This window comes from Thunnus albacares, chromosome 16 (genome assembly GCF_914725855.1).
Source record: "Thunnus albacares chromosome 16, fThuAlb1.1, whole genome shotgun sequence".
In the NCBI taxonomy this organism is placed as follows: Eukaryota; Metazoa; Chordata; class Actinopteri; order Scombriformes; family Scombridae; genus Thunnus; species Thunnus albacares.
In genome coordinates this window covers 22,443,098-22,469,235 of record NC_058121.1, presented here as the reverse complement: position 1 = coordinate 22,469,235, position 26,138 = coordinate 22,443,098, and the positions used below count along the sequence as shown (strand labels likewise).

At 39.5% G+C, this 26,138-nt stretch overlaps 1 protein-coding gene and 1 long non-coding RNA gene across 3 annotated transcripts; one reads left to right on the top strand and one right to left on the bottom strand.

The window, feature by feature from the left end:
- Positions 1–600: 600 nt before the first annotated feature.
- Positions 601–16,191, bottom strand: znf395b (zinc finger protein 395b). 2 transcript variants are annotated; one of them, XM_044377502.1, is made up of 10 exons: positions 16,090–16,191; positions 11,878–12,050; positions 11,017–11,204; positions 10,817–10,929; positions 8,948–9,147; positions 8,697–8,797; positions 7,725–8,019; positions 3,154–3,240; positions 2,869–2,975; positions 601–1,535 (listed from the first exon to the last, which is right to left on the bottom strand). In XM_044377502.1, exons 2-10 carry the CDS (start codon positions 12,001–12,003, stop codon positions 1,424–1,426), a joined length of 1,329 nt encoding a protein of 442 aa, XP_044233437.1. In that variant the 5' UTR covers positions 12,004–12,050; positions 16,090–16,191; the 3' UTR covers positions 601–1,423. The 2 variants fall into 2 exon arrangements, with proteins under 2 accessions (XP_044233437.1, XP_044233438.1); XM_044377503.1 differs by having other exon boundaries at positions 7,725–8,016.
- A 51-nt stretch (positions 16,192–16,242) lies between these two features.
- Positions 16,243–24,854, top strand: LOC122965341. The gene is made up of 3 exons (XR_006398206.1): positions 16,243–16,327; positions 21,839–22,066; positions 24,774–24,854. It is a non-coding gene; the product is annotated as an uncharacterized LOC122965341 (long non-coding RNA).
- The last annotated feature ends 1,284 nt before the right edge of the window (positions 24,855–26,138 follow it).

The following is a 26,138-nucleotide window of genomic DNA, read 5'->3' as shown; positions in this document are numbered from 1 at the left end:
TGGAAACTGCCAGGGTTCATTGGTTGTGTGTCGCACCGTGAGATGGGAAGGGAGCTCTAAACGACACCATCGTAATGTACCTTTTAAGAACAGAGGGGAAGGAATGGACTGTGCATGTCAGCTATGATCATTGTTACCGACCGGTATACAGAAAAAGATGTTTTATCTTGAGTGAAAAAAAAATATGTTGATTTGTTTTATCATCAAGATATTTTCCTCCTCTAGCAGGTCACATTAATTCTTTTGCATCTTAAGTGTTTACTGGTGTTTGATTAAGAGATGTAATAATTTATGTATGAGTGTCTGGGTGATTGCAGAGAGCTTGTATGTGTGTGTGTATGTGTGTGTGTGTGTGTGTGACCGTACACGTGCATGTGTGTATGCTTGTGTGTTTCTCTGTCAACCCCCCCCGACACAAAATACAAAAAATGGAATTTGTGAATACAGTGTACATTTCAGACCACATTTCTAACATTATACCATTGTTCTGGGTCTTCATAAAAAATGTGTATAGACAAAACTCCAATAAAATAGTTTGCTATTTCTTTTGTGGACTGTCATGCAGAAGAAAAAAAAAGAACAAAAAAAACCAAAAACGTGTCAAATTCTCAGTGCTTTTTAATTTGTGTTTGACAATATATTTCCTCTTTTTTTATTGCTATTACAAACTCATTCCCCTAACGCTAATCCCATCGCCATGATTCCAAAGCTTCACGGATAAAACCATTAACACTGGTCATATACCAATACATGGGCAGGAAGGAAATCCATTTCTTGGAGGGAACCTGGTTGAGTCAAACCAAATGTAGCTTATTCTTGTGAATGTATATTCCAACAAAGTGCCAAAAAACATGAAAATTCAGAAAAAAAAAAGAGAAAAATTTATCTGCCCAATACACAGGCTGAACAAGACGATTTAAAAAAAAAAAAAAAAAAAAAAAAAAAAAGGTATAAAATACTCGTACGTAACTCAAAGCACACAATATAATGTACATCATAACCACTGTGTAACCACTGGAAGAGAGGGTTGGAATAAAGAAACAGCCAAGTAGCAGTCTAATACAGTGGAGCTACAGGGGCAGTAATATGACCTTTGGATAAAGTAGGAGAGTATTGTAGGCTTTAGCACATCACATGGTCAAAAGTCAGTCAACAGTTTAGCACCATTGCAGACTTCAGTTCTCAGGGTTGAGTTACAAAGATACAGAAAACTCCATTTGCATTCCTTTAGGAAAGAAACAAAACAGGTTGAAAGTAAAAAAAACACATGTAAAAGAACAGCTCAGTGGCTCTCAGGCCCTGATTTATACGTCTATATCCTCTTTTTTTTTTTTTGATAAAAGTCTCTTTTTTTTTAATCGCTCATCCATCCATCTACCTCGTTGTCTCTGACTCTCTCTCCGTCACGCTTCTGTTGTTTTTTTTAGTCGGGGAAACGCTGGCAGGCTTTTTTCCAGCGGCAGGCGGTGCACCACTGATCCTTGCGCTCCACTCCGTACACCTTGCGGCACTTTTTGGCCTCCCCGCGACCCTTCCTGCAAGATGTAAAGACAGACATCGTGTCGGATGAGAAGCGCAGGGAGAGGGCAGGGAAAGGGCGCTTAAACAAACGCTTGATGCCATCAGTCTCTATAAATATGAGACTGAGAGAAAATAGATAACAAATGAGACAATGATTGAATCAATTTTATCTCTGTTGGCCGAGCTGTGGAAATGTGATTTTACTGACGGCAGTAAAGTGGGTGATAAAATGATAACTAGGGGGCGACAGATGCGGCGGACAGATACAGGAATCAAAACAGAAAGCTGCAGAAAAATGTACACCTGTGTGGATCCAAATCAGTATTTCTTTATTTGTAAAGACTCATTTACACTCGTAAGGCATCTTCTTGATAGTGAGCTACAATCTACATTTCAACTGTCATATTTTAAAAACAGCATGGCCTCATCACTAAGCTTCTTTTGCATTTTGAACTATCTTCTGACATTTTATAGACCAAATAATTGAAAAAATATTAGGAAGATAATTGAAATAATAATACACAGACAACTAAATCAGTTATTCTTTTTTCTAGAGGTATTAAAAGTTTGTTTACAGCTGTAATGTTAAAGTAAAACAGGCCTATTTTTTCAATTCAATCAATTGAGAAACACAAAAATGCTTATTTAAAAAAATATGATGGATGATGGATTGGATGGATTTGCATCAACAACTGCACTAGACGTCTCCAGAGTTGTTTTCTATATGATTTGAATGAGCAAATGTATCCATTTGCAAAAAATGTATCTATTAATGGGACTTAAGTGTGATAACTTTAACATTATCATTACAGAGTAAATCAGCAAAACCTCAAATAACGTTGAAAATGTAACAATATATAGAAATAAAAATAACAATAAGAAGTGTACTGGTGGCATATTAGCATTTGTGTTCAAGGATTTTGCATTAAAGGTAATAGTCTTTTTTATTAGCCATGCAAGTGACAACTATTGGATGGATTACCATAAAAATTTGTAAAGACATTCGTGTTCATCACAGAATGAATTGTAATAACTCTGATGATCCAAACACTTTGGTTTATGACCAAATACCTGCAAAACTAATGATGCCATTTGTGTTTAGTGCTAATTAGCAAATATTAGCAGGATAACACACTAAACTAAGATGTGACATAAACATTACCTGCTAACCGTTAGCATGCTGAAGTTAGCATTTAGCTCAAAGCACCACTGTTCCTAAGTACAACCTCACAGAGCCGCTAGTGTGGGTGTGTAAACTCTTAATCTTGTTTAAAATGTAAACAGCAGGTCAAAAATGTAAAATTTCAGACACTGAACACCAACACATTCAGATATGTGATGTCTCACCTGAAGGAGCAGTGAGTGCGGGACGGCGACGCACTCATGGTCTGAAGCCTGTTCTGTTGGAGCCACTGCTCCCCGACGCTGACAGACCGACAGCGAGGTTTCACCATCTGAGGAGGCAAACAGACGACAAGAGAGTTAATACAAAAGCAGTCTTGAATGGATGATATGTCACGGAAAAGACAGTTTGGTCATTGCATTTGTCAGCGGTAGACAAACACAATCTTACTGTATCTAAAAAATGTATCTAAAAAAAAGACAAATAGACAGAATGAAACGAAGACCCACCGGAGCGTTACTGTGACCAGAGACAGATGTGGAACCCTGGCAGCCGGGGCTTCTGGAGGCCACCGATACCTGGACGGGACTACAGGCCTGGAGGGAGGGAAGAGGAGACAACACATGATTCATCATATCTAAAGGACCTTAAAGTGGTTGACAACCTGTTTTGGCCACATAGGGACTGCTGAGACAAGCTGTAAACACAACATTGTTAACACCTGATAAAGTTGATATGGTGAACTCTTTATCTAACAGTTGCTTATTTACACATCCAGCAGACACAGAGCATCATCAGCATTCATTTGGAGCTATTTCTGGCCAGTTGGCAAATGTATAAGTCCAATATTCACTCTCCTTTTAGCTGTATTTTGGTCTCCACCAACACCTGAGGAAAAACATCTGGCTTTTTAGCTGCTGAATGCTCTAAACTCTGCTTATCTGCTGTTTGGTGTTTGACATTTAGCTTCTTGTTGGCTTATTTTCTGATATATATATATATATATATTTTTTTTTTTTTTTTTTTCAATAAAACAGTTACCTGCCGATACTGGTTGATGAGAGTTGTGAGAGTGAACCAAAACACTTAAGATGAGGTTTGTAAAAACCAGAACAATGAGCTGAAAGATGCTAAAAGACTCTGTAGGATTGCAAAGGTGAGTGATAATTCCCTGTGAGTTTGTCACTATGAGCGACACCTTTCACATTACATGTAGTTATGTGATCTGTTTTTTTAAATAAAGATATCAAATAAAGCAGCTTTAAGGATCTCACCTAGTTAATCATTCAACACAATAAGCCTATTTGATGATGTGCTAAAGTACCAAAGTTACACAACATTAAGTAGGTGATATTTAGATGAAAAAAGCCATTAATATAAAGTGAAGTAAACCCACTTAGATTTATTCAGATTCTTGTGTAGTTTTATGTCTTTAACTGGTTCAGGAAGCTGAAGCCCCAATTATAACTCGCACCAAAAGATACAAACATATTAAAATCATGCTAGCCGACTTCTGTGGAACACTCTGCCAATCGAGATTAGACATGCAAGATCTTTAACTCCTTTTACGAGTAAGCATTTGTGAATATTTAATGTGTTTCTTCCGGTTTTAACGGTCCATCCTTGCCATTTTATGTTTTCATCTTGTGTTTAGATTATCATTTTTTGACAGTCATGCAGTGTTTCACATAACACATAGTCATTAAAATGTTGATTGTAGCTGCTTTAAGAGCGGTTCCACGCAAAAAAAAGTTTATTATATTATCATTGCTGTGTTTTTAATTCTGAGTCATATCAAACCAACTAGACTAGGCTACCAGAAATCATAATACAACATTTGAATAAAATGAGTTATGACAATAGAAATACAGTAAACAGTCACTAATCTACAAATTTCTAAACATTAAAAATCCACTTTCGGCTAAACTGTCAATTCAAGGCTTTTGATTCCACTCAGTTGGATATCGTAACATCCAAAGTGCCACACATTAAACGATTGTTTCCAGTGAAGTTGTTCCCATTCCCTCTGCCCCATTTCTCCTCCCCGTGCAACCCTGAACTCTCCGAACAAAGCACACGCCACTGCATTCTTAACAACCCCGTCCCTCAGAAACAGAAATAGGTGGAGAAGATTGGTTAAAATTGCATCCAGAAAACAAAACACGACGACGCACATCCACTGCGTTAACCCTGGTGGTAACAGTGAGTGTGCCTTGATCAGAAAAAGTGTGTGAGTGACGCTGTGGTCAGGCGTCTCAAGCCGCTGGCAGCCATGACACACACACACACACACACACACACTGCTCCACCAGTGGCACTGACCTGCAATTTAACCCGCACTCTTTTTTCCTCAGGATTTCTGCATCCATGAGGAAATTACTAGCAAATGTGGTAGAAAATGGTCACACTGTATAACATCTATATCATGTGTAAAATGCAAAAAAATTGACTGTCATGCTGATTTTTAAGTGTGCTGCGGACATTTTTCAGAAAGTTTGTAGGTCAATTCAGGCCAAAGTGGGAATGCAGAGTCTTAACTGCCGTAGTACTACTACTGTAAGGGTTAGTGTGTTGTTTTTCTGCCTTTTACAGACTGGTGAGAGTCTAGTCTCCTTGGGGGAGCGAGCAAACCGACATCTTACTCTCTCACTGTCACAAAGCATTCATTTACAGGCGCAGGGGTACGGGGCTAAATGCAGGTCACTAGTGAAATGTGCTGCTTTGTGATGCATAAACAAAGTTGTAGCTCATTGGCTCATTAGAGGGGTATCTGCATGGGGGGTGTGGGCTAAGGAGGACCTCTGAAACAACGCCATTACCACGTAACATGAAACTCCGGCACAGAAACTCAGATTAATGTTAATGTCCTTTGAGAAAGTTAGTAGAGAAATGAATCTAGCTACATTAGTTTCTTTGTTTATTTACAGTCTCATGGAAAAAGACGATAAGAGCAATAAGTAACAGTGATGTTTGGAAGGTTAATTCCTGTATTCACACATATTCCCTAAAATCGTGACATTTAATAATTCATGCTAACAAAGGCCATGCTGTCTCCTTCCATCGCTCTCAAACAATTTCATCTCCCAAAACAGTATCTTCTTTCAGAGAAGAACTCAAATGCGAGGAAGTACGAAACTATTTCTTGAAATGAGGCATCCTAAATGTCAATACGGAAACAGGTATTCTGTGATGAAAATCAATATGACTTTGAACATTCCCTGAAACTACATGGAGTGTTCTCTGTGAATTATACAGCCTGTAAACAGCAATCAGCCTTTAATAGAGCATTAAAAAGGTCTTCATTAAAATTGGGAGTTATTAAATTATTTTTGGTAGGGCTAGTGTCATTTCAGGTTTTACAGCTGGTCAAGCATATCTACATCCAACCACGCCACACTAATTAATCATCTGGGAAATCAGTTTATTTGCTTTTCAGCTAAGGATTAAATGGAAATATAGATACCACTCTCATGCCTGTACACTTAATGTGAAGCAGCCAGTTAGCTTAGCTTAGCATAAACTGGGAACAAGGTGACACAGTTAGCCTGGCTCTGTCTAAAGGTGACAAAATCCACCTTCTAGCACCTCTAAAGTTCACTAAGTACACATTATACAAACTCACTATATCTTGTTTGTTCAAGTGTATTTTTTAAAACTTTGGACAGAGCCAGGCTAGCAGTTTCCCCCTGTTTCCTGTCTTTATGCTAAGCTAGGCTAACACACTCCTGGATGTAAGAGTGGGTATGGGGTAGTAGGCTTATCTTTGACTTTTATCTACTTAAACTTTTAAAAAAAACAGCCCTGACAGCTGTGATGTAGCTCAGGATTCATCCATAAAGGCTCTTTTATTACAAACAATTCCACCATATAAAACTGGAATCGGTGTGTAACAGCTGTGTAGATGTGTAGCAGAACACAGAACATTAATTACCGTCAGATCCTGACCGATCTGGTGTTAATGAAGTTACCACCGCTGTGCTGTGTGTGCGTAAACGTGCACATCACTATCAATTTAAAGATGCACTTATCATTTCAGCTGCTGTGTGATGCTGCAGGTATTTAATAAACTCGGAGAACATAATCTGACACACAAAGCCGCCAGCTGCAGACAACAAACAGAACATACAGTACTGATGTTCCTGCAAAATCCCAGATACATTCAGTTACACCTGAACAACATTATTGTAAGATTCAGACATTAATTTAACACGTTTCAGACCTGCCTGAGTCACATTAATAGCTGTATTTCAGTAGATTATGTTATAGATGCAAAATACTAGAGAAATAAAAGAAGCAAAATACATGAAAGTTGGTTTGTGATTGTGGAGAAGTTCTGCTAAATAAAGACACATATTTTGAAGCTTTTGTGTTCCCTGCTGTTTTCATTATTCTGTGGTCTGTGATCAATGAGACGCGGGAGGTTTTCTGTGAATGACGCACATCCAGTTCATTTTTGGAGTCGGTTTTACACTTAAGATTGAGTGAACAAATAAGCTTTCTTTCAGCTTCTGGGGCAAACTGATGTCATGTCAATAACAAATATTAGGGAAGACGTGACCCTCTGTCCCCCCGTGGTGATTACACGCCTGCCTGGATGTAGTTTCATAATTAAGAGTACAGACATGAGAGTGGTATTGATCTTTTTCATCAAACTTTTGGCAAGAAAGTAAATAAGTGTATTTCCCAAAATATCAAACTATTTGGAAGGAAAGGATGACCTTTTATTTCAGGAGCACCTGCATTTTTCTTGACTTTTATATAATAAAAACAGTCCTCGAGCACACCACTACCTCTTTATCACATATCAAACTTTCTTCTTTATCTCTTTTGTCAAATATATCTTTTGGTGTTTTATTTCCTAACCTTTTGTAGAGATAATATAATTTCTAAATCATCAAATTAAAGCAAGTGGATTTATTGGCAGCCAAGCAAATACTATAAAATAATATCTTGTTTGGCACCGGACAAACCCAAAGGTACTAATGCAGCATTCAAGCACTTTTCCTGCCAAAACTTGACGGCTGTCACAGTCAGTAGGCCAAAACTCCTTAGCGACTCAGGAAAACACTGCTGCACCCACCTGATAGAGATGCTCTGAGTGGATCTGCCAGAAGCTGCTGGGGGCTGACTGGCTGAGCGGACTGGGCCTGTTCGGGCCCGGGCCGGAAGTTGAGTTGGACCTGGGCCTGTGCGCCGGCGGGATCTGAAGCCCCGAACCCGGAGGAGAACCACAGGAAGCCCAGCTGAGATGAGAGGACGAGGCCTGGCCCAGAGCCTGCTGGGAGGGAGCCGGTGCGCAGCTGGCGTCCATCGTCTCACAGGAGATCTTGGTGTAGTAGAAGTCTTCTTCTCTCTGGGACTGGTCTGACCCACTGCTGTGTGTTAGTGGGTGTGTGTATGCGTGATGGAGGGACAGAGAGCGGTGGACACACAGAGGAAAAACAGGAGGTTGTTTGGACTGTTACTAAAAGAAGCACTCACTGTGGCCCAGATATAAAGTCTCAAAAATGTTTCATCACTTTCCGTAACTAAGTCAGAGCTCTTCCACAACCTGAAAATTTTATTTCCTCTTGTTTTTTTAATGATGTTTTCCAGCTTAGAAATATTCTAAAGGGCTAAACTGTCTGGAGCTCGGTCTACAATGGAGAAGCGGCCGCACAATGTAGACATACAGCTGAAAAACCTAGAATGTCATATATCAATATTATATGAATATTGCTGATTGACTTTACTTTTTTTCAATACATAGAGTATCAAAAACTGTCAAGTACCAAAATGCTGGCATCAAATGTCTGGTCAGATGTGTCTTGTTGACTAGTTCTTTAGATAGTTTTTGATTTAAATCTACATTATATAGATTTCAGACTATTGTTTATTTAGGGAAAGCTCTTGTAAAGCTAGACAACATGTAACTTTAGAAATCTTCGGCTTCTTTTGTTAAGTGGAAAAATAGTTTTGTGGAAAATGTCAATATCTATCAAATCAAGGTATCTGTATCTTCACTATGTAATGATTGTAAATGTAAATGAAAATATTCAAGATGGCAGCTCACCCCAGATGCAGCACCCGGATGTGTCTTTTTATTCCGACTGAAGACGTGAGCACCTTGCCGCAATTGGGCCACAAACACTTATAAACACCTCTGAAGGAGCTCTATGAGACAAAACACAGCAGAGATACAGAAACATCTTATACGCTACAGCATAACTGCAACAAACTAAATATTTGATATGTTTATAAAGGATTCTGAGACATCATATGTTGCTAAGAGTTGAGCAGTAAAAACCATGTACAGCTTCGTACCTTTGGCTTTTTGGCATTAAGCTCCTCTCCCTGCTCCAGTTCCATGTGTAGACCTTCATCGGGACTGCTGTCCATCTCTGTGACAGACGGCGACGGGGCTGGGCTCACGTTGCCGTGGTCCCAACTCCAGTAGCCACTGCTGCCGCTGTCAGAGAGCTCGCCGCCGCCGCACTCCATGTCAGCTGACGATGACGAGCCAGCTACAGGAAGGTAGATTTCACAGTTTAGTTTTCAAGAAAATTATTTCTTTTCTTTTTATTTACCTCTCAAACAAAACACACGTTAAGTTATCATTGAGTTGAGGACACTGGTTCAATCCTGCATGAAATATACCTTATGGTTTATATTTCCAATATCCCAGGCTCCTTTGTGATTAAAATAGACACTGTGCATTTGGGACTGCTCTCTGCTGCTTTTCTCTCTGCCCATCCTACAGAGAACAGCAGGTGTCCCACACTGGTGCCAAAGTTCTGATGTGCGTCTATTTTCTGAGACAGTTTTACCATCATTTAATACTCTCTTAGTTCTTTCACTCCCTGTTTGCTCTTTTTCCCTGTTTATTAATATTTTGTTTATCACTTTGCCTAAAAATCTAAAATAGCAAGTAATCTATTTTTAAACAGGCAAACTCTCTTACTTTAATCAAAGTTAAATAAGGAAAGTCGACCTATACCGATATTTTAGACATACCGAGTTTTTCATTGATATACGAGAAACACGGCAGAATTTTCACATCAAATTCTACTTAAAGTGAGACAAGAAAGAACACGTTCATCTATTAAAAAATGAAAAGTTGGATTCATAAGCAGTAAAACCCTGCAGCAGCCTGACTCAGTCTGGTATGACCTGTAGCTTGCGGTGGCTAATGTCAGCTAAGGTTTGCAGGCTTTAAAACTCTTCTCTTATACTAAAATGATGCATTTAATATTATCCCATAAATGCCACAAGAGACCTTATTGAAAACTTTAAATAGTAGAGAAATGAGCATGTAAAATGACCACTCCATCTATACAAGACCACTGCAGTAACTTATACTGTACTAAACTAGACTCCTGTTTAACATATTGTTTTTCTAGGAGAGTTAATAGGGAAAGTTTTGGTTTTGCGTCCAACTTATGTATTTGCTTTGGATCCACGGCTGCTTTTAGTGTCATTTCTCAGAACCTGCAACCATTAAAATGAAATTCTGTTTCTCTCAGACCAAAGACTGAACTTGCAGAATAAATGATTTAAACAAACTTAACCTCTAAGATATAAGATTCCTAAAAACACACTTAGCAAATAAAAATAGACCTTCTTTTAATTTCAATATATTTTAAAGCCAGCCCACAAATGTTTGCTGACAGAGCTCATTAGACTGAAGCTGGTTTTTACAAGACTGGTGGTCTATTACTGCAGAATACCACTGTCTGATAAAGCACCCTTTATAAAAGTTTTAAAAGATTGAACTAATGGCTTTATTAATGGTTAATAAATCATTTAATAATGCTTTACATGTGAGTTATAAGCCATTAATGACAACATTTGGGTGTCCAAATGGTGAAAACTCTTTAACTTGTTAGACCACTTTATTTACTTATTAATATATAGAAATAATTATTAAAACCCTGTAAAAATATGATATCACTTATGAACATTTATAACTGACTTGATGGTTTATTAGAAAGTTCATTAAGGGATTACCAGCATACATAACTGCATTCTTACAAAACAGAAAGGATCTATTAAGTGCTCGTTAATGATTTGTTAACCATTAATAAAGCCGTTTCTTACAACTGATAAGCCCTTTATATGAGGTGCCTTCAGGAAGTGGTGCTGAAGAATAGCAGGGACACAGATCAGGCTGTGTGTTAGTGAAGTGAGACAGACCTGGTCCAGTATCTGTTTGTGGGGGACTCTGGACCACAGGGCTACAGGACAGACTGGTCAGGACCATGGCTGCCATGATCTCGTCCATCTCCACTGACTCCGGGCTGCGGAAACTGGACAGAACAAAGACAGATCACGCTTAGACTCTGGTGCGATAAAGTCCGCCTCCACACATTCTTACACTGCGACCTATCCCTCACCTGTACGGCGGCTCTCCGGTAGCCGACGTGTTGCCGTGGTGCATTGTGGGCGCCACAGTTTGCAGAGGAGCTGCCAGGTTACTCCAGCCTCGCTCAGCCTCCCTCTGCAGGTGAACCGATGTCTTGTTTTTGTGATTCCCGCTCTCCATGAATGCTTTCTCGGCCTGGACGCAGCTCTGCATGTACACCTTCAGAGGGAGGTAATGAAATCATGAGTTAAGAGTGCGAAACAGTCGGCTTTAATTAGCTTCCAACGCTACACTTCCAATTACCCGGGAGTGAAGCAAATCAATGACAGCTTACACGGACATCGTATTGGTCATACTCTGGTTATTTGGGTTAAGCTGTTTACACGAGTCTTTGATATCCTGCGACCGAGTCTCGCTGTTGCCGTGAATAAAGCAGTTAAGAGAAAATTTCCTGTCCATCTGTGTCGTCCTGCCTGCAGACAACGAGATCTGCCAGGGAAACAGTATGAAAAGGAAGCGGCTGCCAACCCCTGACCAGGCAGAGCATTACGTCTAACACAGGGGGAAAGAAATAATCCCATTTGTCGGTGCTCTTAGTTTTTCCTCAGCGAGGGTTTAAACTTTGTTATGATCAAAACACACCCATAACGCCAGCATGCAAGCATGAATTGGACAAGTATAAACCAACATACTGCCTGCTGTTTACCCAAAATGTCTCAACAACTGACTGGATTCATACTGAACACGGTGACAGATGTGAATGAATGAATCAGTAAGTTAACGAACATCGAGAGTTGAATGACGCCAGAATAAACAGGTAAGTTCATGGAAATTAACACATTTATGTCCATTTAACTTGGAACGGGAGTCTCATTCCTGTCGGTCTACCTACCAGAGTCCGCTGCACGTCAGGCCCGTTGTGCGTCGTCGTAGAGACGCGGGCCTGTACTCCCATCGGGCAGGCTGCCGTCCCTGCTGGCCCCGCTCCTGCTCTGTTCTCAGGTCCCATAGCTGCCATGGTGCTGCTGCACACAGTGAGGGGACTCAGCACAGTGTCGCACCTTCCTGTAGACGAGACACCGGGGAGAGCGTGAGATTTAAACCGATCAAAATATCACAGTGCATTTTTTAAACGTCTCTACGGTATATGTTATATTCCTAAAATCGCCTATTAAAGACGTACCCCAGCGACTTAGCACTGAGTTGGGGAAGTCACAAGTAACAGATTAAAAAAGGAGGAAGCAGCAGACGTCCAGATATCCTGTCTTTTAGTTTCTAACATGGGTCAAGCTCCAAAAAACACTGGATCCTACATTTCCCATGATGCAACTCAATAGCATCTTTATGTCAACACTTGCTCCCTCCTGAAAGTCCACTTCTTTCACATTCACATCTTCAGTTTGTAATCCAAGTCAAGCTCAAGCTGAGATAACCCTGATGACATCACTATGACGTCATCAGGGTTATTTCGTTCCGAGCTCTCTCCAGAGCCACAGGAGGAAGTATACAACATGTTTTCACAGGCGTAGTTGTCCTCCTGTGATGAATAAACTGAACTTCATGTGTAAAATTGGTGCAACTTTTGTTTTTTATATAATATTCACCATAAATTTCCGTAGGTAACTTTTGCTGAAATACTTGCACAGCCTCCTTCTCTAAAACATGAAGTAATGAAGGTTAAAGGTTATTTCCAGTTAGAGAGAATATGCTCTGAATAAACCATGGCGTCAAATGATAAATATTATGATTTGTCTGATGAACAAACATGTTGATCTTAACAGAAGGCGGCTTTGAGATTTTGCCGACTAGTGAGAGTTGGCAAACACTCATGCACTCATTCCATCTTGCATCTCTCTGCCTGACAGTGCAGAGCAACGCACCACGGGGGGATTTGAAAATTATTGCAGGAATCTGAAGCGAACACAGACTTGTGTGGATTTAGATAGTGGCTCGACCAAAATCTTGTTGTAGTTTTGTTGTCTACACTGATAAAAGTACGCGACTGATAACAGCAACGTCCATGTAATCTGACGTTTTTGGGTGCATTCATTGTGGCCGGTCGCCCATAGAGGTAAAATGGGAGCGATGCTGCGTTCAAGAAATGTGGGAATAATCTTGATTAATTGTCGAACGTCTCAAAGCAGTGACTTTGCGGTGTTCAAGTTCCAACATCCACTATGTGTCATGTGTTAAAGTCATTTTAATCTGTCAAACTCGATGAATGGACTCTACTTAAGAATCTGGTTGGTCCTGATCAGCTTCATACGCAAACACATGCACAAAGTGAGTGACGTTTGAGTTCATATCACAGCCATAAATAAATAAATAACAGCACTGAAACAATTAATTGATCAGCCGATCGACAGAAAATGAATCCTCAGCCTTTTTGATTATTAACTGACTGTGAAAAAGAAAAACAATAGCAGTGTTTCCTGTTTTCAGATTCTCAGATGTGAGTATTTGCTGCTTTTTCTCAGATTCATATGGTTGTAAATTAAATATCTTTAGGTTTCAGAGTTCTTAATTGGACATAAACCATTTTCACACGACGCCTTGAGCTCTGGGAAATTGCGAGGGGGCATTTGCACTCTTTTCTGAAAATTATTAAATGATTAAGTGATGAGTCATAAAAATAATTTAAATAACTGACAGCTTAATCAAGAATGAAAATAATCGTTAGTTGCAGCCCTACATACTACTAATAATAACAATGTTTAGTTTTATTCTATATCACTTCTGTTATTATTCTGATTATAATATATAAATACCATACATAAAAAACACAACATAAAAACAAACAAACATATCAATATAAAGCTGTCGGCTACTTAAATCTCTTCACTGGCTCCCTGTTGTGAAAAGGATCCAGTTTAAAATCCTTACAGAGCATTGCATCGTCAGGCTCCTGCATATGTGGCTGAGCTACTAGACCCTGACTCATCAGCTTGCTCTCTTGGGTCAAATATGCTAAAACTGCTGCCTGTCCCACGCACAAACCCCCCTCCCACCCCCCCCCCCTTAAGACCCATGGTGATCGAGCTTTTGAGGCCGTGGCACCTAAACTATGAAATGTTCTGCCCGCACCCTTACGGTCTGCTGATTCATTTAAAAAGCAGCTAAAGACACAACTGTTTAGAGAGGCGTTCGGGTGACCAGTATGCACCGAATCAGCGTTTTATGTTTTTCCATTGTGTATTTTTATTGTGTATTGTGTGTTTTAGTTTTGCACTTTTTAATCATCTATCTTGGATGGTCACTTCATCTAGTTTTCTTTCTTTTTGTATGTGTATTAAGCCTTGTAAGGCACTTTGTAACTTATATCTATGATAAACAAATAAAGTTTACTTACTTATAGGCCACTATTTTATATTGTATAAAATGTGGCTGTATCTTAAAGTGAATAAGATTACAAAATACCTTAGTTAATTTTGATGAACCCCTATGATGGATATTAAACATTATTACTTATTATACTCATTTCATTCTATACTGTTTATATCAGGATTTACAACAAATATTGTTTGAAGAGTTCATGTCCCTGATTTAGATTTGCTAAGTATGAAGAATGGAGCTTTATTTGAACACCTTTTTGGTCATATTTTTGCATTTTCTGACTATTTTTCCAAAGCATGGGGTTGATAAATTCCTCACTCTATTTTAAATGGATTGTAGAATGTTGGTTTATTAACTGGATCAAATATTCAGTATTTGGCACCAATGGATGCAGATTTTGTTTTGTTTGGATTTGTATATTATGTCTTGTGCTTAGGGGGCTCTGTTTGTGTGTTTGTATATTTGTTGTTTTTCCATTGTGGGATATCTCCTGTAACATTATTTGTGAGAGGTTTATGTTTATGTTTGGATGATGTTTATGTTTATGTTTGGATATTTATGTTTAGATGATGTTTATGTTTGGATGATGTTAATGTTTATATTTGGATGGTGTTTATGTTTATGTTTGGATATTTATGTTTAAATGATGTTTATGTTTGGATGATGTTTATGTTTATGTTTGGATTGTGTTTATGTGAATGTTTGGATGTTTATGTTTATGTTTGGATGATACTTGTGTATTGTGCTGTTGGATTATGGTGTGTTAACTTCCCTGAATGTTTGGTTTGTTTTTAGTGTGTCTGGATAATTCCATGAGGGACGGTTCATGTAAATGACCAGACAGGAAAATAAAACTATTCCTTCATTCATAGAGTCATACAGAAACGGGAGGTGGAAGGAAACAGTGCTGTTGTTTACTTTCCGAACAGTATTTTTAACCCTGAAGCTCCAATCTCCCATCTGTTTCAGTGCACCCGAACGCAGCATAAAGCCCGATTTTTTCCCCACCTTTCCGCCAATCAGCGCCGAGCTTCAGTAGTAAACAAGTGCCACAGTGTGGGTGGGGCGCCGCCGCTGATTGGCTGGCTCCTGATCCCCCAGTAACACACCCCCTTTCTGACAACGTGTGCAGACACGAGTTTCGCCGGGAGGGACGGAGCTGGACGGGGGAATACTGCTGAAAATAACCTTCTTTGTGACATAAAAGTGAAATAAAAACGAAGGGAACGCTTTCATTCACATATATGACAAATAAAACAGCAAAGAAAAGACGGAAGAAAACGAATAAACAGTGTTAATAACATAACTAAAAAATAACGTCATCCCCCCCCCCCTCCCCACTGATGGAGGTGGAGGTTAACCCACTTAAACTCGTATTTACATTAGAAAAAATGACTTTTTATGCATTTAAATTTAAGTCAGTAAATCTCTGTTTGTCCTTGTGAGTAGGCTGCTGAAAATTTAATGCAAGTTGTACACGAAGATAAAAGCTTTGAAGAAAGCACTTTTCCAAACAAATATGTTGCCTAGTTATAATTATTTATAGTAGTGGTTATGATGTGTTTTAGGGTAATAATAAACGTCTGAGAGTCAGTTTACCATCATTCAACTACATCACTGATCTCCACCCGGCAACGCAGATTGAGATCAGGAGAAACACCCCCTCCCTCCCCCAACACACACTGCTGAAGGAAAACAATGTTTCCACTGTGCCTGCTGCAACACAAAACCTGTTATTTTAGTAATAAACAACATATCTTCATGTACTTACTCGGCCGCCGGAGCCCTCTGTCCTGTCCGTCCCGTTGCAGCGCAGCAGCGGGTCGTTGCTGCTCGGCTGTCCCGCCGCTCGCCGGCTCGCAGTCTGCCGGGGGAAAAGGGGGTTGGTCGGTCGGTCGGCTACGCGCCGCCTACGTGTGTCTGCTTGGTGGACCAATGCCGGCGGTGACAGCTGGGCAGAGCGCAGAGATATCAGCCTGCAGCGCGCCGTGCACAAAAGGATGATCTAGGTGAGGGGTTACCAGAGCAGCAGCAGCAGCAGCAGCAGCAGCAGCATCTTCACTCTCTGTCTGACTGTCTGTGTTTCTGACTGCTTGTGTGTCTGTCTGTTTGTCTGACTGTCTGTGTGTGTGTGTGTGTGTGTGTCTGTCTGCCTGTGTGTCTGAAGCACACACACAAATCAAGAGGTTTGTTCATCTGATAATGACTCTGAGCCACATGAGGATCAGAACTGGTGTTGATTATTTGGATTCTGTCCTCAATAAATGGGAATTTTCTTTACTTACAGCATACTTTACAATGCATTGCATTGAAAATAGAGAGAAGATTTGAATGTATGTTTGCTATTTGAATGAAAAAAAAAAAAACTACCATGAAGTCACTCAGACATATTCACTATAGAGCTGCAACAATTAGTCAGAAAATTAATCACCAGCTGTTTTGATAACTGTTTTTAGCAATTTTTTTAAAGAAGAAATCTCAAAATTCTCTGTTCCAGCTTCTTAAATGTAAATATTTTCTGGTGTCTTTAGTCCTCTATGATACTAAACTGAATATCTTTGGGTTGTGGACTGTTGAATGGGACAAAACAAGACATTTTAGCTTAGGCTTTGGGAAACAGTGATCAACATTTTTCATCATTTTATCAACCAAGCAAGTAATCGATTAACTGAGGATATAATAGACAGATTAACTGATAATGAAAACAATTGATAGTTGCAGCCCAAACTCACTATATTGTCAGTTCCTTTAGAAATATTATTAAATCCCAATCAATTTTTTTAGTATATGCAACTTTTTGCTATTGATGTAATATAAAGAGATAACTGTCATTTAAATTTTATGTTAAGACACACAGATCAGTATTCTACACACCATTAGCACATTTTATCAAATAGCTCAAAACTAGTAAAAATGGCATCCAGCATATCAACCCCCAACATCACATGATAAATTTCCCACATAGAGATCAAACACGACTTGCATGTGTGTTCCTGGTGTGTTGCAGCGCCCGTGCTTGTATGTGTGTGTGTTTCTGTGTGCGTTAGAGAGACTGGATTAGTGTCGGCTGTCTGCACCCTCTCCACCAGACATCCAGTCAGCAGGGATTTTAGGGTCTGAGCACCGACACAGTCAAAGAGAACGAGAGTAACCCAATCCTAGTCCCAATCTGATTCCTAAACCAGACAGAATTCCTTCTCTTCCTGTTTGATTCATTAATGACGCTGTGAAACCTCAACTGGCCCGCTGACAACTGACTTTACTGGTTGGACAGATTGTGATTAATATGAGCAGATGATTAATTTACATAGCAGGAGTTAACCTTTAAAGAATCTGTAATACAATAGATTTTAATGAGACACTCAGGTGCTATTGTACAATAGATATTAAGGATTTTATGGGCTGTGGTCAGTGGCCAAATGGAGCCAGTTTAGATGGGTGGTACTGTTGATGACAGTTTGGGTGAAGCCTGGTAGTTGGATGAAGTTCAATTTCAAGTCATTACTAAATGAGATATCTTGTCAGTGATGTCACCCACTCTTAGAAGATGCTTGTTAACGATACCTACTAAACCCCTAAATTATCTTTAGATAAAATGTGTCTTAAGGGCACCGACACAGCCAGTTAGTGAGGAGAATACTGAATGACATATTTTATTCTATAATTTACATACAAACACTTTTGGTGCTAATTGTTTATTTAAAATGGAATTGCCTTTGTAATGTGGAATTTAAAGCAGCTATTATCAGCTTATATCAACAATGGATGACATGACTCCTTATATGTGAAAGGCGTTGCCCGTAGTGACGAACCCACAGATAATTATCATCCATCAGCGGCGTTCCTCTCACTTTTCACTCTCAAAACTTTCATCAGCCTTGTTTCCAGCAAAGCAGCTCTGATAAACCCATGTTAGCAACCAGCTAGTGAACACAGTGCAGCATTTAGCAGTGAAACAGTCTGATATTTCCCTCAGGAGTTCGATGGAGACTGAAACACAGCTAAAAGGAGAGTAAATATTGGACTTGAATGATGGTCAGATGTCCAGAAACACAACTAAAAATGAATGTTAAATGTTACTTTGTTTCTACTGGATGCAACTGTTGGCCATATCAACTTAAATGGTGATAATACGTCTGTCTGAAGCTGGTTTTTACTTAAGCAATGCATAGTGGTAAGAGAATGAGAGTGACATGATTGTTGTCTCACTTGGGTGTGTTTTATTTGGACAGTTCAGTGGATTAATATGGCAACGCATGGCATGACAACTGGCATTACAAGAATGACAACTCCACCCTGCTTTGAGGTCTTGTGACCTTTGATTCACTTTGAATTCTCAGTAAAGCAAAGTGCCACTCCCACATCATCACAATCGACCAGTGAGGCCAACTATGGGTTTTAAACTGTCACTGTGTTTCCAGAAGAAACAGAGTCAGAAGTATCATGAATGTCGTGCATGTTTACAATAAAGCATAGACTTCATCTGTGCCAGCTGGCCAGATCAGGGACTGTATTGCAGCAGACTGAGAAACACTGGAGCATTGCAGAAATTAAAGAACACAAAAGAGCAAATGCAAACAGATAGTTGATCCCTACGTTGATAAAGAAAGTGCACCAAAGGTTAGAAAAATCCCCAGTATCAACACATGCAATACATAAGCAAAAAGCCACTTCCTGTACAATCAGTGGGGGGGATAACATTGTGACAAATATTATGATAAAAGGAACATCCCAGGTTTTTTTTTTCATGTTTTATCCCTCATACTACAAATCACATATACTTAGCAACCGTTTTGCAAAAAAATTTGGATGTGTTTTTCTCACAATGCCAGCCAATGGTTTCCACTGATTCCCATATAATATTAAAATCAGTTAGCTGACTCTTGAAACTTGCTTGAGTTGGCGTAATCCACCACAGTGAACATCAAGTCTGCATTCAGTTTTGCCAAAGTTATATAATCTAAGTTCCATTATTTTTTGTGTGGTAATGCAGTGCAGACATGAGCTGATTTTCACTGTGCTGGATTACAAAACTGCAGCCGTTTTCAAGAGTCTGCTGATTGATTTTCATTCTTGAAATGATTGTAAACCAGTGACTGCTAGAAATAGTACATGCAAAGATCTTAAACTCAGTATACATTTGAAAATGGCTGGCACAAACCTTTTGGGAAATATGTGTTGCTTTTTTGATGAAAGTTACATGAGAAGATTGATACCACTCTCATCTCTGTCCATTAAACATGAAGCTACAGCCAGCAGTTGAGTAGCTTAGCTTCGCTTAGCACAAAGACCGGAGGCAAATACACATAATCCCCCGTAAAACCCTAAGTTGCTGTCTTTAAACTTCAGCTTGTGTACAGATTAAACAAAGAACATATAACGTGTTAATAAGTGAGCTTTAGATTTGCTGACAGGTGTCTTTTTTTTCTTCTTTTACCTTTGGATGGTCCTGCTTACAGTCTTTATGCTAAGCTAAGCTAACTGTCTCCTGGCTTTAGCTTCATATTTAATGGACAGAGATGAGAGTGGTATCACAATTTATAGTAGAAAAACTAAAGTCAAAAAAACACTGGTATTGGCCTTTAACTAGTCTTCTACTGCGTCTTACTCAGTAGAGAGCGTCATGACAATTACATAATTTGATCAGCTCCCTATACTGGGTTCCTTTAACAGTATGAAGTAGTAATTTCCTAACTGGATCTTAATTCATCTGCATCCTGGAGAGAGCAGGCTATCCTATCAGTCAAAATCAACACAATGTAATGGTAAGCAGTGGTCAGAGGTACATGTGACCGTTCTGAGCATGCAGACACCCTGGAGTAATATCGGCTCCAAGACTGGACAAATAAGCCTCTCAAAACTCTCAAATATCTATCAGGGTAAAATCAACACAGAGTAACGCTGGCAAGTTTGCTGCTTGCAAAACTGATTACAGCTTTTGGCATTGCAACTGTTTTCAAGTTTGGGCCAAGTTGCAGCAAATTTTCCAGAGTTGATAACTGCCTTTATACACTCTCAGAATTAAATCAAAGATAATTCCTGTGTAGTTAATTACAAAAATGATTGGTAAAGACATGCCATATTCAAACTCTCAAAAAAGCATACTGTAAAATACTCAGATGAATCAACAGTTATTCAATAGAAAATCTTAAGATGAAAAGTTCTTGTCAGATGAACTTCATAAAAAAAGATGACTCCCCAAAGAGGTTCCTCCTTTAAGTCTGTAACCAGATTTGAAGGCCTGAAGTGATGAAGACAAGGTGTGGATGGTAGCTCGAGCTGGCAGAGGACCGGGCCAACTTTCCCCTTCCTCTCTTTTTCCATCCATCTGTCCATTTGGGACAATGTCAAGTGTGGAAAACTGGGGTTCTGTGCAATGGGACATTCAGCATGATTTGTCCTCTTTCTTCTTCGTCTTACAAAATCGGAGCTGTTGTGTTGATGTGTTCAGGACTAAAACTAGCTGGTTAGTTGGTGGGGATGGTAGATCTCTCTAGTGTGTTGGCAGGCATGTCTTTGTGGTTCCTCCATGATGAGTAGGCTACGGTCCCTGGGTCTGGAAATTCAGATGAGGAAATGTAAGTGAAACATAAATGTTTGATTGAAAATGTGTTCCTCTTAGCAGAGAACTCACCGGTGGTTCCTGATGTCTTCGTGCCAGCGGTTCCGTTGGCTGCTACTACTCCCTCGGTCTGTCGTAAAGAAAGACAGAAGGGGTGTGAGTTACTGTGCACATATGCACATGGCAGCTAGAGTTTCACTGTCTATCTTTTAACAACTAAGATTAATAGTGCTGACAATTTATTGCTGTTATATCATAACGGTTAACTGGTTAATATGCTCACTCTCTGCATGCTGCTTTCTGTACATTTCAGTCAAAGATGGCGCAACATTTCTCAAATTCTTTAGGCTATAATGAGCGTGTGTTACTATTTACAAGTAAAATGTTAGTCACACAAACATCTAACTGAAGACATGATGCAACCAGCTGCTTTACCAAGCAGCAGCATTTAGGGTTTTTCTGTGTCAATGTAGCTCATGCACAGAAAGGTTTTCCACGTTTTTTGGGACACACAGAGCAACAGAGTGACTGAAGACCTCAGTATGCTTCATATGAAGTGCTTGTCTGATTGTCTGTCCAGAACAGTGTCTGGAACTTCCTTTTCAAAACTGGGGAACTGGTCCCCCGCCCCCCAGTTCCCCAGTCCACTATTTCATTCACTTTTTGTGAGTACAACAGAGAACTATCAAGTATCAAAGTTTGCTTGGAACAGGTACAAAGACTTTTGCCTGCGACATGGCCACACTACACCTCATACAACCTACTTCGTTTGAAGCATACTGAGACCTTTATACACGCTGCTGCTTGCAGCTAAAAATAAGATATATTATATTACATAAATGCTGTGGGGACAGACGCTTCTCAAGAACTTGGGGCCAGCACAGGAAAGTAACAGCCACTTGACTGGAACAAAAAAACTTTTCATATCCAACACTGGGGTTTTTTTTTCTTATTTCAGATTGTTTCCTCCTTCCCTGCCTGTGATGCCATCATGGATACTTGGAACCTCGACCTTCCGAGGTAGACGGCACATAAAATGAGTTGCAGGTGCTGGGAGTTTGTTCAACTGAGTGGGAGGAAGACCACACTTCCTGCTTCAAGCCTGAAGAGCTAGATTTTGTAGTTTTAAATTGGTGTCCTGTGAAATGGATTTGGTGATTTTTACTGATTTGGTGGCAGATTGCTCGTGAGTCCCAAACCACAAACTACACTGTATGGCCTCGTAAAATATCCTAAGTTCATTACAGCATATCATTGTGTTTTTTTGACATATAAATTCCATTAGACACTTGCAGGTATCATGCATTAACATACCCGCACAAAGATAGATCCTCCTAGATAGATCTCATTGCAGTATTTTACACACTTTATCACAATATTAATGCAGTGAAAAAAATTGGTGCCAAATGAGGAGTTTATATTAAGCCAATTGTAGCATCCTTACAGTAGTCGACAGTTCAGAACCGATTTTAGGATTTAACTACATACATTTAAGGCGCCTGTTAAACTCTTACAAGCTAAAGTCGGTGGTCTAGAATTAACCCCAAAGGAGACAAAGTTTTTTGATTTTGGAGGCTCAAAACTTTGGAAAGTCCACGTAGATGAGACCAGACTCTCTAAATCCATCTTATCATTTAAGTAGCTCTTTATAGGTGGAATTTGTCCTATTCCTATACATCTTTAATTCCTTTTTTGTATCATTACCAAGTGTTTTCCTTTGGCGATTTCATATTCTTTAATTTTTGCCTTTATGTATGTTATGGTTGTAAAATGACAGTGGTAAATGTCATTTTTAGTGTGTTCTAAAATAAAGTATCTTTTTTATTATAATGGATTTTGGTATTGGGTATTATTCTTTCTAATACTCTTTGAGCAAAACTTCATGTAATTAGACATTCTAATTGAATCTAATCTATTTTCATCAGTCTCATGGATTTGCTTGGTTTAGATCTAATGAGGCCAATATCAGCTACATCATCACAGCCTCCTGCTCATAATCAGCCACTTATTGCTCCTAATTGGCAGCTAATGAACTGCAATAGATACTACAGGCTACATTTAGATATAGAAGGTGCTGTTGCATGAATGGAACGAGATCTTTGGTGTAAGACCAATTGAGGTGGAGAGAGGGATGGAAAGAACTGGAAATAAGAGAGAGAGAGAGAAGAAGAAAACAGCGAGGCAGTTCATACCGTTGCTCCGCCGCTCACGTCATACGCGTTGCTACTGTTTCTGTGGATGACAACAAATGAAATTAGTGGTTATCAGTTGTTATGATGGTATGTGTGTACTCATTGTGTCTGGGAACAAAGGTGCATACAGTTCTGATTACATGTAGGTTTGATTTATGGCTCCAACGGGACTTTTAAAGTTCTGTCCATCTGCCTGTTTGGTCCTTTTCCTTATCATCCCAGTTCACACTCAGACAGGTACACCAGGTCTTCTGGTTCTTCTGGTCTAAAAAGTCTTTGTGTCTATATTGGCCATCATCCTGCCCTCAGCACTCTTAGCCTCCTCTTAGCCTCCTTGCAACATTCAATAATCAAGTGCAACAATACAGTAAATCCTTAATATCCTTAATCTAACTGGCTCAGTTGGGGTCAGGCTGAATAGCTCATTTTACTGCTGAAGTTTGGGAAGGGCTGTGATAGTTTAAACTGTCATTAGTACAATATAATTTCAGGCTCAAGTCAACTTTTTGGCTCCAACTAGTCCATTGCTTAAGATCAGAATTGGACTCAAAGTTAAGGTCTGCTGGACTCGCTGTTTTGGGCCAAACTCCCACACTTTACTGTTGTTATAATGTTGCGTTAAGTTTTATTGCTTACTAAACTTTCTATCTGCAAAATGAAGATAGTGTTATTTCTTATTCAGAAGTTACATAGTCTCAATTTAAACACAGGTCTGGTGTGTGTACTTTCCAAAAAATGTATAGGTTTATAAGTTTATAGTAATGCATCTCTCTCAGCGATTGAAAGAAAGGAATACACACAGTTTTCAGCCCTTATCAGTCTATTGAACTTGTGAGATTACAAATCAGACTTCTGTCAATTTTTTTTACCTGATGCAACATTGCACCACATCTATTCTTTGTCTTATCTCAATCAACACACGTTAGCACCAATGTGCTGCCTTCCTTTAAATATACAAACCAACCTTCTGAGTCATGAATTATGATTCCTGTCTCTCAGTACAGTCCCATTCTGGTTTCATTCCACTGAGTGACAAGCATACCCAGGAATGTGCAGAGGCAGACTGCAGAAGATAAGACTGTTGTTTCACCCCCACAATCCCTCTGTGTCACTGTCACTGGTATGTTTAGCGAGACGACCGCAGAAATGGGCGTGCAAAGACATACATACATGCTTGGATGTGTGTGAAAACACCAAAGTAGGTGTGCACATAAAACATACAAAGATCTCATCTGGAGCATCTGGCTATTGAAGGTTAATCATCCAAACCCAGCCCATATGACACAACTATCTCAGTCTTAGAAAGCTATTTGTCTGCTTCCTGCTCTTCAAACAGGCAACACCCTTCATCAAAAACCACCTATCGAGTCTAACAAGTCTCTGTTGTGTGTTGCTGGAAAATGATGAATAGCAATTAAAGCTCTACAAGTCTGGGGACAGAAAAATGAATCCGCTGACCTATTGTGAGCAGCAACACCAAACAGGAGAAGATTTGTTTTATACTGTGTGGCAGTGTTGGTAAAGGATTACTTATTAAGTGTACATAAACCCTTTAACTCCCTGGAAGTGACAGCAGGAAGAAGTGCAAATGGTTGTTTCAGCTTACATATGACGGTATACTGGAGGAAAACACACATGATTCAACAAAAATATACTCAAATCATTGTCCCTTCTCACTGTTGTTTTCCTCACCTGTGACAGCTGGCGCAGAGGGCGACGAGAGTGATGCTGAGGACGAGGAAGACGATGAGGGAGATGATGCCCACCTCTGGGGTTGAAAACCAACCCAACATGCCGACCATCCCTACTGGAGCCATTGTCCTAGTGTTCTCTGGAGAATGGCAAAACAGACAAAGTAAACACAAACTAGTAGAAGCAAAATTCATGATCCACCCAAGTGGGTACATGTGAATTTTTCTAATCAATCCGATAGTTGTCCAGTAAACATAAAGTGCAAACAAAAGTAGAGACCGATATTTTTCAGGATACATTCTCCAAGAACAGCCACGATTATACACAGTAATAAAGAAACAAAATGTAGGCTTTAAAACTTACATTGTATACTGCTTGACACTCCTGTAGCTCACCAACACCAACTGCTGTCAGTCATTCAACTGCCTTTGCTTTATGTGGCTCAGCTTAGGGAGGGACTCATCTGTGTCCTGTTTGTTATGAAGGAGGTGCTGACACAAGCCGAGAAACAGCCCATTGTGTTTTTTTATCATCACTCAATTACATCCGCACCTGACATGCCTGCAGCTTTCAAAGAATGTTGGAATGTTCATTTTAACAAAAACCACAGGCGCAGTAAAGATGTTAGGTGATCTACAAAAACCCCCCAATAAATCAATACAATAAAATGCTCAAAGTTAGACTGGAAATCTTCCTTTTGTGGCACACTTGAGTGTTAACCAACCAATGATGTTAATTCATGTGTGTGTTGTTGCTGGCTGTCAGAGAAACGCTAATTAGGTGCACACACACACACACATACAAACACACACACACAGTTTACAGCAGTTTACATGACTGCAGAAAACTGGCAGCTCATCGCAGGCCAAGGGGAAATTTAATTTTCAAATCTCTACACATTTTAAATATGCAGTCATCTTTGTCATGTTGTATCCCTGAGCTATGATTATATCTGTTTTTTCACCACAGTCTCTCAAACACACTTTTTTATATAGTACTGCCACTAATAAGGAGACTATAATATGACTTCATGGTCTTATATAGTCAGTTACATTTATATTTTTAATGTCTTGGCTAGTAGTTGGATACCCTGCTCTCCATACCAATTGGCTGGAACAACTGAAATCATACTCACAAGGGAGGTATTACAGAAAAAAAGGATCATTGTTCTAGCAGGGTTTGGATGCAGGCTATGACCAGTTTAATTGCATTACTGCGCTTCAAATGTGCAGTATAAGTTCAGCACAAAAGAATGGACGTTTCAGCTGATCACTTTAAAAAGGTCAAGGGGTGAGTCATGAAACTCTGGGATAAAATACAAGATAAAGTTTGTCCTGTAGTGGTAGTGTAGTTTCTAAAGTTAGGATGGATTTT